The 13,398-nt window shown below is 37.8% G+C and overlaps 1 protein-coding gene across 1 annotated transcript in view; it reads left to right on the top strand.

Moving 5' to 3' along the window:
• The window catches only part of LOC149775133 (eukaryotic translation initiation factor 4H-like), a 57,416-nt gene that overhangs the window by 20,399 nt on the left and 23,619 nt on the right, over nucleotides 1-13,398 (top strand). The window contains exons 3-6 of the mRNA XM_089944180.1: nucleotides 150-198; nucleotides 2,450-2,514; nucleotides 8,028-8,127; nucleotides 8,894-9,133. Coding sequence (XP_089800306.1) covers nucleotides 150-198; nucleotides 2,450-2,514; nucleotides 8,028-8,127; nucleotides 8,894-9,133 — 454 coding nt within the window. The remainder of the gene's footprint in view (nucleotides 1-149; nucleotides 199-2,449; nucleotides 2,515-8,027; nucleotides 8,128-8,893; nucleotides 9,134-13,398) is intronic.

Here is a 13,398-nt window from a genome sequence, read left to right as displayed (position 1 = left end):
TGTTGGATTTTGAAACTGGAAGTCTGCCCCTTAAACTGAATTTGATGCAAACCTCACATCTCATACAATATTCTGTGAGTTAGTCATTGTGTCAATGCACATAGACACACACACTTTTTCAAGGACTAATCACCTTTTTTATATTACAGGTTCGAAGTGTGAGGCTCGTAAGAGATAGAGAAACAGACAAATTTAAAGGTAACTTGATTAAATTAAAAATTCTGTACTTTGTACCTACACCAGCTGATATGCTTGTGTATGGTGGGTTTAAACTAGTTTAGCAAAATAGAAGTTGGTATTCCCTTGTGTAAAAATGGAAGCAGTGAATTGTATGTGGAGGAGAGTGGAATTTGTAAAAGTTGGAGAGGTTTTCATGGAACTTAGCACAGATATATATGATGGTGTGTTGTGTACTATAACCAGGCATCTTGCCTCGAGGTCAATTTTATGCCATAGGAAAAAGTAAATCCATGACTTTTGTTCTTGTCTGGAGTATAACTTTTAAGTCACTGACGATATTTTAATATAACTCTGGCCAATTGCTTATTGTGTAATCGACAACATGTCACATGCCAGAACTATGTCCGCTGCTTCAACATGCAGGCCCTGGCCTTGTTTTGTTCGAAAGTTGATTTCTTTGTTGGGCAAGTAAAATTTGTTTTGCATGTCCAGTGGTAAGTGGAAAAAAAGGTAATTTGTCTAGTCTTCCAAATGACTTCTATAACCATATAACAGGATTTGATCAGATTTGACAGAAAGCGTCTTGTTATGAGGGGCATACAATTTATCCAGATTTTGCAGAACATCATCAGATATGATCACTTACTAAATATAGAAACTATTTTAAAAATTACTGAACAGAATTTTTTTTAAATTGTAAAAAAGCAAGATGGCATAAAAAACTTTGAAGATGATACCAATGATCCCAGTCAACCATTAACTATAGCTACCATCAGTAAAACAGAAAATCTGTTGGCAACTTCTTGTCAAAAACCACTCAGCAGAGTCTGACCTGGCTTTGAAAGAGTTTTTAAATTTGCACAATTGATGTATATCTACAACATCAAAAGTATGGACACCATTTCTGAAAAATAAGAAATCTTTTTTACAACTTGTTTTTCAAACTCAATAGTATTGTTGCCAAATGTGACAGTAATCATTACTTTTACCAAATTTGACGGTAATCGTCACTTGTATGAAGTTTGACTAATTGTCACTTTTACCAATAATCATTGGTAATTGCTTTAATCACATTTTAAACAGACGTTTGCTGATTTACCATCACATCTTGTCGCATTATTTTAAATAGAGAAAAGAAAACATTTAAGCAATTTTAATTTATTAAATAAAAAAGCAAAAACTGCTGAACAGAAATTGACCAACTTTGATGGAAACTGTCTTGGCCTCGGTGATGTTGCATTCATCAAATATGGATGAAAATACCAAGAAATATGGAAACCTTGCAATGGTAGTTTTCATAACATATGCAGTCCACAGCATTGTAAGAAATTTCTACGGAATGCATCCAACTGACCCAGATTGTTTGAGTAGTTTTGCATTTGTCATTTTTTTGAGTCTCTGATATCATTTGGCTGACACGCACCATCCAAGCTAAGTGCCTATTTAAAATTCAAATATACCCCTCCAAAAACACATGGCTACCTTTGCTGGCCTAATCAAGGATCCATGGAAATGTGCTTACATAGTTATCTTGATTATTTGTTTTCATCTCAGATCATTTATATGTCATGGTGTCACTCATTTAGTCAGCATTCAGCCATATTTTTCCCATACCTTGGTCATCTCACATTTAATATTGACGTCAAAGTCAGTAGTGGTTTGGATGAAAGATAATTATACTGACTGTACAAGTATGGTGACACATGCTAATTTCCTGATAAAGATAAATAAGTTATCGATCTATAAAAGTAACACATTCCCATGAACCAGTGGTATTGATATGTAGATTTGAAGACTCTTTTATTTGGGGTGTATAAATTTGGACTTTGAAGTAGTCATTTAGTCATGTTTTATCCATCTGCATAGTGGCATCTAAGCATATGTCAGACAGGTGAGGAATCTTAGGCCCACCTGTGCTCTTGTTTTAAGTCAAACAATAAAATAAATTTGCAGAATACCAATGTGTTTAACATAGTATAGATGTCTTCCTTAGAACATGTTTTCAAGTTTTTCTGTTTGGAATAGATTAAAAACTAATGAGGCTAAAGTAAATCTTGTAAGGCACGCAGGTTTGGCAGTTTAATTTTGTTATTTGACCACATTTTTTAAGAACAGTGTCTAAGAAAAATGTTATTTTCATGCAGTTTCATAGAAATTGCATCTCTTGGAATAATCATTTAAGAAAATTACATTCATATTTTTTCTGGATTTGCCTATGTTTTATTATTGCAAGATTTCTTTGGCAGTTTTATTATTTCTAATATTTCAGGATTTGCCTATGTGGAATTTGATGACTTGGAATCATTAAAAGAAGCCTTAACATATGATGGAGCAGTAAGTATTTCCTAATGTAAAACATCAGTAGCTGTGTAATGGATGCAGTCAGTCCATTCATCGGTTGTTAGCACTGTAGGAGCAGTATGTACCTCTTATTGGCTGGAATGTAAAACAGCTCTATGGTGTTTTATTAATAAGGGTCTGTCCATTCATCAGTTTTGAGCAGCAAGGTTAGGACCTGGGTAAGATAACTTGTAAGAAAAGTTTTGATATTATTTTTAACAGTATGTAATGGGGGCTAAATTCATAATCATTCAGCATTGATCACCTAGGGCGTCAACAAATGCAGATCTCTTATGTCAGAATAAATCGGGTCAGAGCTTTAGTTTTCGTTCTTTCAAACATGGTTCTGCTCAGATAATGCATCAGTTGATTCAAATAACCATTCTATGGTCACACCATAGACATACTTTCATGGCAAAGGACTATACTGAATGATGATATTTTTGCTCCTTCTTGAATTTCCTTCATATGGTGTATATTTTATATATGAAGTAGAGATTTTTGTCACATAGGTTTCATGGTGATGGCATGTTGAAAAAAGATTTTAAAAAAAACAAAAACAATATTTACATGTATTTCCTGTTGTATGGGCCTTTCCATAAATCCTTTACTAAATTTAAGATGATGAAATTAATATCAGGCTACTGGAAAAACAATTTCCCAAGTACTCATCTCTGGGAGGAGTGAGTTGCAGTTACTCATCCTAGTCTTTATTATGCTCAATAATGCAGGAGGTCGTGGGTTCGAACCCCGGCCAAGTCATACCAAAGACTTATAAATTTGGTACTAACAGCATGCTTGGCACTCAGCATTGTAGTCAGGATAACGTCAAAACCACCTTTTTGCAGACATGTACAGGGACCAGTCTAACCCTCATACCTCCTCGAGACACTCAGTTGGCATAATGCCATGAATAGTTCCTCACACATGAACAGATGAAGCAAATTCTCTACATTCTGACACGAGAAGAGATTCTTTACCCAGCGACTGTCTTGAAGTCATGGTTTGTAATTCAGGACGTCCTACGAGTTCAGTGAGTGACATGCCTCGTCACTCTTTGCCAGCTAAGTCTCGAGTGTTACAAGGGACTTTAGCCTCACCACACATAACCAAGATGATGTTGCTTGTTCTCCAGTACTGTCATCTCTTCTACACTATCTGATGGCCTGGGAAGATCCAGCCTTCCAAGTATTTGCTGAGGACGATTTAAGCCCCCAGAGTTGCAGACAGTCTGACCCGCATTGATAATAATTTCATCGACGGTTCGACCTTTGCCCACCCACAAGTCTTTCGTTTGGAACCCCAGCAGTTGACATTGATTTCGTCGCATTGGGGATGACACAGCCACACTCCCTATGAATTGATTGGATGGCTTTTGTTGAATCTCTGCAGTTAGTGAGCAACCTCATGGCATGCATAGGAGTCAGTCTCAAGAATGGCCCGAGTACTGAGCAGAGCCTCTTAACACACTTTGTCCAATGCTGTAACAGCAGCTGCCAGTCCAATTGGAGGAACGCAACTGGGTGCCCTCAGCCTGTACTTACCAATGGACTACTATACAGCCAAGCTAGGAGCACATCCTTTATACTCTAACCTTCTGTTGAATGTCCCGATGGATGATGTCCACAGACAAGCCATCAAGGAGATTATTTCCCTCCCTGCCACAACCACAGCGTCAATATAGGGAAAGTACAGGAAACCAGTAAATGGACCCAAGGGCCACTCATAGGACACGAACCTCTGAAAGTTGTTCTAACAAAGCTCCACTCATTAATATTCAATGTTTTTGTATATCAAGTGGATGTAGCACAGAGAGGGTTATATCATTTGCTCCAAACCTTTTCTTGGTCCAAACAGCAAACGACTTTCTACATATGATCATCGGCCTAAGCGCTCTCAATCCATTAATCTCTGGCCCCTGGTTTCCACTGGAAACACTGGAGCATTTTGAATGAAATCCATGAGGGAGACTTTGCCAAACACTGTAGTCTCTATTCACAAAGCTTCTAGAATGTTCCTGTGATTCGGTTACAACATGTATACCATTTCATCGTACTCCAATTGGGGCTCAACGTCGGCTTCTGAGTCTTCACTCATCTGATGAATTGAGTAATAGTGCCTGTCCAGGCCATTTCTATGGTGGCAGCTTCAAGTTACCTGGATGACAACCTGCAGCAACATCAGTGAGTTAAATCTAATAAGACATGATAACCCTTGTTAGCAATCTTGGCTTCTAATCAACAAGGAAAACCCCAACCTAGTACCATCTCAAGGATTTGTTCACTTAGGTATGGAGTTCAATAAACAAGCAACATGTTTCATCTCCCTCAGGATCAGGCATTGAAACGATCCATGGTAGCACCTTTTGATGAAATTCTATCCATACCGGAATCCCTTTGCCTACTGGGCTTGCTCAATGTAGCAGCGGACCTCAAACTGCATTGCTAATGTTTTCTCTGCAAGAATGGAGTTCTCAGGTTTACCCACTGGACCATCCTCTCACTATCAACACCCAGTTGAGGTACCATCTTGCAGAATTGGGAGCAACCTAACTTGGCTCATGGCCGGGGTATACATCAACACTTTCACCCGCTTGCGATTACAGTCTGTACGGATGCAAGTATGTAATGCTGGGGGGCCCACCTACTACCATCCTTTCGAGATGCTAGTGGTAAATGCTCTCCCCAGGAACAACATCTTTATATCAGTAATTCTGGAGAGGATGGCAATTGTGAAAGTCTTTCACTGAAGGCAGGAATATTTGCTTGGCAGGGAGTTCTCAATCTATCCGACAACTTTACAGTGGTGACTTATCTCAAACAACAAGGAGGAACCCAATCCTACAATAAAGATTTATCTCCAACAGCAAGGAGGACCTCAGTCCCCAGACCTTTACATCATGGTGTGTGACTTTCTGAAGCGATGTTGTCGTTAATAAAGTCACATGCAGAGGGACACCTCAGCATTCTGGCCGACTCTTTGTCATGGAATAATCAACTAGTACAGAAGGAATGGTCTTGCTCATACACCTACCTGATTGGACCGACTATTGGTGGGCCTGTTTGTGACAAGGTGGAATGCCAAACTCCCATCCTTTGTCTCTCCCGTCCCAGACCCAGCAGCTTGGCCAGTCAATGCCTTTCATTGGATTGGACCAACCTGAATGCATATACCTACTGTCCAACACCTCTGATTCTAAAAGTGATACAGAAAGCAAGAGAATCATCCTGTCACCTCCTCCTTATCACTTCAGTGGGAGGAGTTGTGGATCAATGACCTCATCAATCTTGCATCGGTAACCTCTTAAAAGATTTGGGTTTTCCTTCATCTATACAAACACGACTATAGTTGTTTCATCCTTGACTGAGGCTCCTGAAACTGCACTTCCATATCATCTCAAACAGGCCCTCAGACTTAAAGCATTTTAAGTGACCAGTTGTGGAGAGAATCACTCAGGAGCGACGGCCCTCCACTCTAAAAGCCTATGAAGTCAAATGTCATGTTTTAACCCAGAGGTGTGCACACAAACATATCTTGCCTCTCCAGGCATTGATACTGCAGATAGCTAATTTCCTCCTCTGACTCATCGCAGAGAGCAAGTTAGCACTGAGCACGATCAAAGGTTAACACTCCATGATCGCTGACACCTTTCATCATCATGGGAGAGAGGATATTGGACAAACCCAAGACTTATCTGACCTTCTTGCCAACTTTGTATATACATTGGCATAAATGTTAACCCTATTCCCAAAGTAGAACCTCTCTTGGGTATCACCTGGCTGGATAAGAACCAATTTCAAGGGCATCTCTGGCACTCCTATTCCAACAAGACCTGCTTTCTCATGTCATTAGCGACTGCAGGCAGAATTTGTGAAATACATGCTCTATCAGCAGACCCAAATTACGTGCAAGTTCTGACAAGATGGGTCAATCTTACTCATGACTACATCCTTTTTCATTGATGAGAAACGTCTTCCTTCCAGAGGTAACTAAACCTTTGTCATGAACTCTCTGTCTCATCTGGACACATCAACTAAAGGCCACCTAGAAGACCCAATCCAGGCATACAGGTGATACTTCAATAAGTCGGTAAGAATAGAGCCTGGAGTAAGGGGGTTATTCGTTAAGCATATAGGGAAATAACCCCAGCTCAGTGAACATATTATGCTCTTGGGCTCACCGGGTTCTAGCAGTTGCCACCAACCAAGCATCAGCCCAATTCGATCCGGTAGGACCTATATCCACTGCTCAACAGATCACCCTTCCAGATCGATTCACAGCTTCACTCCTTCCACTGGATTTGCATGGGGAAATTGTTCTCTTTTGAAGCCACACCCCAGCAGATGGAGTCTGCTCTAGTCAGGTTACCTAGAAGCTACCTCAGTACCTTAGGGGACCTGAGATGATATTGCCGGGGCAAGGGGATGTATCTCCCTCCACCTCTTACCTATTCTCCTAAGGTATTATGATTGGGTAACGTATTTAAGGTATAAACCAATTTTTCCTTGTAAAATATGTTTCTTCGAGAATACTTACCCAAACATAATACACATCCAGCCTCCCCACAGCTATTTCCTTGGAGAGCATGCCTTCTGCTTCAGTAGTAACTGATAGGTTCTTAGACTTTGCCACCAAGTATTAAACCTAAGGGGAGATCACTCTGCCTGAATGACACATTGGCCAGCAGACAACTTTTAGCTCCCTTTAGCTGGATTTGTGAGGTAGTAGTAGTTCTCCTAAGGTATTACGATTGGATAATTATTCTCGAGAAACTTTTTTTACTAGGAAAAATTGGTTTCTTTACATGCAATTGTTATTTGCCTCTGAGGTGGGTACAATACAACAGCAACAAAATTTGAATGCTCTGTAGTAAAAATTGCACATGCATGCATATTTAAGGTCCAGCAGTGCATCAGCACATTCATAATTATACAGTGGCCTAAAAGTAGAGGTATCCAAACAAAGGCATACAAAACAAAGATTGTGGCAGAAAAGGGTAAAAAATCCTTAAAATACAGAAGTCGGTATTTTTAAAAAATAAACCACACCTGGCACCTCCATGCACTCTGTCAAATGGAACATCATTATGCGATGCATCACAAGGTAAAGCGCTTGCTTCATTAGCCACCTATTAATACTGACAGATGGGTACAACTGGCCTGTCTTGAGATTGTGGGGAATAGTATATTTTTTAATATTTTAATCTTATGACACTATTGCAACTTGTTTCTTGACATTTTGAACATAATGTTTGTTGATAATTATAACACAACCTATTCAAACTTTTTCATGGAGTAAGCCTACACTTGTGCACAATTTGGAGCATGAATTTGCTGAAAAGAAGTTCCGTAATTTTTACTTGACCATGTGTGATGTTCAGAATGATCCTAAAATGGTTTTGTTTTTATATTGAATTACACATTACTATAATCTGTACCAAAAAAATATGAACGCAAAATAATACATTTCAGTGTGATTTCTCATTTTTTTTATTTGATTAATTACAGTTATTTGAAGATAAGAACATCAGAGTAGACATTGCCGAAGGTAGAAAGAAAGACAATCAGACAGGATTTGGTGGCCGAGGAGGTTTTCAGGATGACAGAGGTAAGCATATTGAACCATATGTACAACTTATCTCAACATGCCATATGGGTCAGTTATAAATAGGCAAAAAATACTAATGAGAGATAACTTTGGTAATAGACAACCAGCACGTAATTTGCTATTTATAGAAGTTGCATGAGGTTAAAGGACATGGTGCTTTGGATAAAATGGAGTTTGAAATTTATGGCTACAATGTTGCATTTATCGATGATTGCATATGTCATTTGATCTAAATACTTGCAATCTGATTGTAATACATGTAATTTAATATTAATACCTGATAGTAAATTTGATTAATTATTACCTATTATTTCCTTTATCGATTACTATATATGTTTTTAATTTGTAATAAGTTTGTAACCTCATATTGGCAACTTTATTTTAACATCAGTTTGTTTTCTTCTGAAAAATGTTGGCATTATAACAAGTATAGACAGTTTATTGTGGCAAATCGTTATGAAATATCCAAAAATTTTGCCCTAATCAATCAACAATTAGTAGTGCATACCGAATTGATATTTGTAAATATAATCTTTTAATCATTATGAATGTATAATATCTGAACTTATTTGATTTATTTTCATTTAAACACCAACAAATCAGTGATTGTCTAGCCTTTCTACCAGTACCATATACATTGTACCTTAGGCCATTCTTGAGAGCTTTCATTGATTAATCCCTAATTCAAGATCCTGAGACTTCTTTATGTTCATTAATTGCCTTTATATAACTAAGTTTTGATGAGAGTTTGTATTTGTATTCCTAGGAGGTTTCCGTGGCGGAAGAGGGGGCAGAGGTGGTGGACGGGGTGGGCGTGGTGACTTCAACAGACCACCACGTGACTCAGATAATTTTGGCAACTTTGGAAATCGACGAGATGGGGCCTCCACTAGGGGGAGAGCTGTGGGTAACTTTAGAGGCCAAGAAGACAGAGGAAGGGCATTTGACAAACCAAGATCAAGAAATGACAGTGGGGGAGTGCCTGAAATGAGAGAACCATCACCTGGTATGACATTAAATTTGAACGTAAACACATAAAAGAAAAATTGTCAATATTAAGCTCAGATTAGTTTTAATGCTGAATATATAATAATTGGTGGTTGTCCAGCAGTTAAATAGATATCTTGACTAGTCTTACTATTATGTTATGCATTTTTCACTCAGGCTTGTGAGGCTGGCATTGGTTTCCTTCCCTCTGCACTTCATAGCATCCAAGTGTCTCAGATGGTCAAAATCAAGCAACACTGAATTTTAGAATGCTAGACTTTAATTAAATTATAATTCCCTAAGTCATTAATTGAAGATAAAAATGTAACATGTATAGCAACCTATGAATTGTCTAGGTAGATCCCAATTTGTGCCTGTTATGTTGAGGGGAATTATTACCTGTTGAGTTCTCACCGCTGTCTGTGTGGGTTCGAGTCTCAGGCACAGCTAACGTTGGTACATGAGAAAGCTTGCCAGTAGCTTCTCGTGGGTCTGTGGTTCTTCCCTTGGTTTTCCAGGGTTCTTCCTCCACCAGTTATACTGGCCGCCATGTATAACCTATCTTGTGCTGAAAATGGCATTAAACCCTACAACAACAACAATCTGGTGAGTTAAATACATGCAGAAAGTTCCCGAATTACACCAGCATGTTCCACTGAACTAACTACACTTTTCACGAACACGATTGAAATGTGGCCGGTCCACTTTTTGTGTATACGGTACATTCTGATGTATAGGGAGTGAACATTAGAGGCATTTTGTTTCACATAAGAACCCACATGGGGTATGTTAGTGTAAATGTGTACATATAAGTGTGAACAATTAACTATGTACAGTGTGTACAGATAAAGTTACTAGCGAATGGTAGCATCATGCAGATTGACAAAAAAGGATAATTCAATTAGTACAAAAAGCATGTTGCTAATAATGGTTTGGTTTAAAGAGTAGGTGCATTGGTAAAACAGAGTTCACTAAGTACAGTTAAAGATATATTAAACTTGTGACCCAGTTCTTTTTTCTCACAGCCTTTCACACCTGTCAATAGTGAAAAATCAACCAACTTCTGTATGAAGATTGTGACTGTTACAATGAAGATTATTGGAAGATTGTGACTGTTATAATGAAAACAACAAATATATTATCGGTCATGTTGAAGTACAACTGTATTCGAAACCATATTTATAAACATTCTATAATTGATACAAATGGTGTGACAGTCAATTAAAATAATCAGGTATTGGTTGTAGGAGTCAAATAGTCAAGCATTCAATTTTAATTTTCCATAATTAAATGTAAATGAAAATTTTTGTTTGACTTTTATCATTTTGAGATGAAATTGTGCAAAAATAAAGTAAAATAATTTCTTAAGTGAATAACAACATGCAGTTAATGCAATATTCTGTTCAGTACAGGACAATAAATAATATCCAGTAGGCAGATTTGTTGGGGCCAGTAAATAATATCCAATAGACTAGGCTTGTTATGGACAATAAACAATATCCAATAGACCAGGCTTGTTATGGACAATAAATAATATCCTATAGACCAGGCTTGTTATGGACAATAAATAATATCCAGTAGACTAGGTTTTTCTAGGGACAATAAAATTAAAGACTTTGTTCGTTAGTGACAATAAATAATGACCAATTGGGACAATAAATAATGACAAATTAGGACAATAAATAATGACAAATCAGAGGCAATAAATCATGACCAATTAGGGACAATAAATAATGACCAATTAGGGACAATAAATAATGACAAATCAGGGGCAATAAATAATGACCAATTAGGGACAATAAATAATGACCAATTAGGGCCAATAAATAATGACAAATCAGGGGCAATAAATAATGACAAATCAAGGGCAATAAATAATGACCAATTAGGGACATTAAATAATGACCAATTAGGGACAATAAATAATGACAAATCAAGTGCAATAAATAATGACCAATTAGGGACAATAAATAATGACCAATTAGGGACAATAAATAATGACAAATCAGGGGCAATAAATAATGACCAATTAGTGATAATAAATAATGACCAATTAGTGATAATAAATAATGACCAATTAGGGACAATAAATAATGACCAATTACAGACAATAAATAATGACCAATTAGGGACAATAAATAAGGACCAATTACAGACAATAAATAATATCCAGAATACTCAGATTTATAAGGGACAATAAATACAGTCTGACCCTGCTACAACATATTTGTTGGGGGTTATAGAACCCGACCATGTTATAAACCAAACTGCTCTAACCAACCACCATTTAGCTGAAGAAAATGATCCAAGTACTAAAAGAGATGACCAGGGTGGGGTGGGGGTGGGGGTAATAAAAGTGGGTGCAAAAATATGTGCTTTTGATTAAATAAAGACAAAAACTAGTCTGAAATATGCTCCATAATGTGTCAAGTACTGTACATGTATGTGAAGAATCTGAATTGAGTATAGATCACAAGTTAGAAAATTCATCTATAAGTCACATCCCATTAGAAAATACAAATGGCACATATTAAAAAAATGGTGGTCCTTGTTTGATCTATTTCACTTTGTCAATAAAATTGTGCCAGTTAACAATTTCCTACAATATCTTTGCCAGTAGCATGTGGCTACAGTTGTTTACATGCTGCCTGTACTAAACTGGCCTAGATTTTAGTCAGCTGGAGACAGCTATCATCTTGCTGAGGCTACCCAGGGGATGAGGCTATTAATAGGGAAATGAATAAATTAAAAAGTAATTTGACAGGCAGATATCTATGGCTTCCACTTTAAATATGTTCCCCAATCACATTACATAAGGAATATTTGAATGCAGCCCTACTAAAGGATGACAACTGTCTTTTCCTGTCTATTTGAATAGACAAATGGCAGTTACTCTTGCCCATTACCTCCCATTGGCACCGCCAGGTGTTGCCAGTTTTTAGCTTCGCTGCTGTAATGATGACATCATACAGTTTATCCTCCGATAATCCAAACCACTTTTGTGTTCAAATTGAATCATCTAACATTCCTTTTGGATCTGTTGTGTGGATTAATCATTCTGCTTCCGGTTGTATACTTTCTTTTTACAGTTTGTACCAAATTTGAGTGATTTTGTCTCCTTTAGGGACTTTGTTCTTATAAGACCACATTACACCATGCTATCATTGACTTCTGCAAGGTCATTACAAGTTTGTGCGACTTTGACTTTTTTGTTTGCTCCATTTGTAATGGAGTTGGTTTTAATGAGTTATTAACATGTTGCTTTGCTAATTTATGCTTTGCTCTTTCCCTTCTTGTCTAGTTTCAGTAGAAATTCAACTAAATACTAGAAATGTGCAAGTTCCGTGTTTTGTCTATAAGTTTTGAATGCGACACTGACTTTTTCCATTCCTTCATTAGTAACTTGATGAATTACTAATTTATGCTTTGCTTTTGCTTCTTGTGGAATTTCAGCATAATGCCATCTGAATGCTATATATACTAAGTATACGCCGTCTTTGATATGCAGAATCTGTAATATGTGGTTAGAGGAAGTCTGGTCTACAGTATTAGCTAGTTAGTCAAATACTGATTTGCTAATCTGGGCTCTATTTTCTCTTCTTGTGTTGTTTCAGGAGAAATGTTTACTAAATGCATGAAATGCACATTCAGAGCAATAGTCCATTTGGCATTGAAGGGAACAAAAGATGGAATAAGTCAAGGAAGAAGTATTCCCCATTTTTAGGCAGCCCAGTGAGCATAAGTCCCTCCACATGTCAGACCATGGCCTTGTGGCCTGTAAGTTGGGGCACATGCAGTTTGTATTGGATCAGTTGGATCCATTTCCTTTTACCACTGCACCATTACTGGTCATCCAACCATCACCAGCAGTCCAGCACAGGAGAACTTTTGAGAAGATGACTCAGCCAACTAGTTCATTGCTTGCATTTCCAACTCATTGGGGCAGTGTTTCCCAATTTTAGGCAGCCCAGTGGGCGTAAGTCTCTCAGGCATGCCCGAGCATGGCCTCCAAGCGTATGTCAGATCTCATGGTATTTTGTACCGGATCCATTGGATCTAGTGCATAATAAAACCTCACTGTCACCAGCCATCCAGCCATTCCAAATTAGGGACTTTTTCATTGAATCAGTCCAACCAACTATGATTTATGGGGATCTTAGTGACAGATCCCTCCATCTTCTGACCGTCCTGTTGGCGACATGCTCTTTCTGTGAGTGAGAAATCTGTCTGTCCTTGGAATGGCTGATACCATTTAATATACTGCCAGCTTCCAGGCCAACCATG

The sequence above is a fragment of the Sinohyriopsis cumingii genome, chromosome 19 (assembly GCF_028554795.1).
Source record: "Sinohyriopsis cumingii isolate HCF-2022 chromosome 19, ASM2855479v2, whole genome shotgun sequence".
NCBI lineage: Eukaryota > Metazoa > Mollusca > Bivalvia > Unionida > Unionidae > Sinohyriopsis > Sinohyriopsis cumingii.
This window is presented reverse-complemented; position numbering and strand designations above follow the sequence as displayed.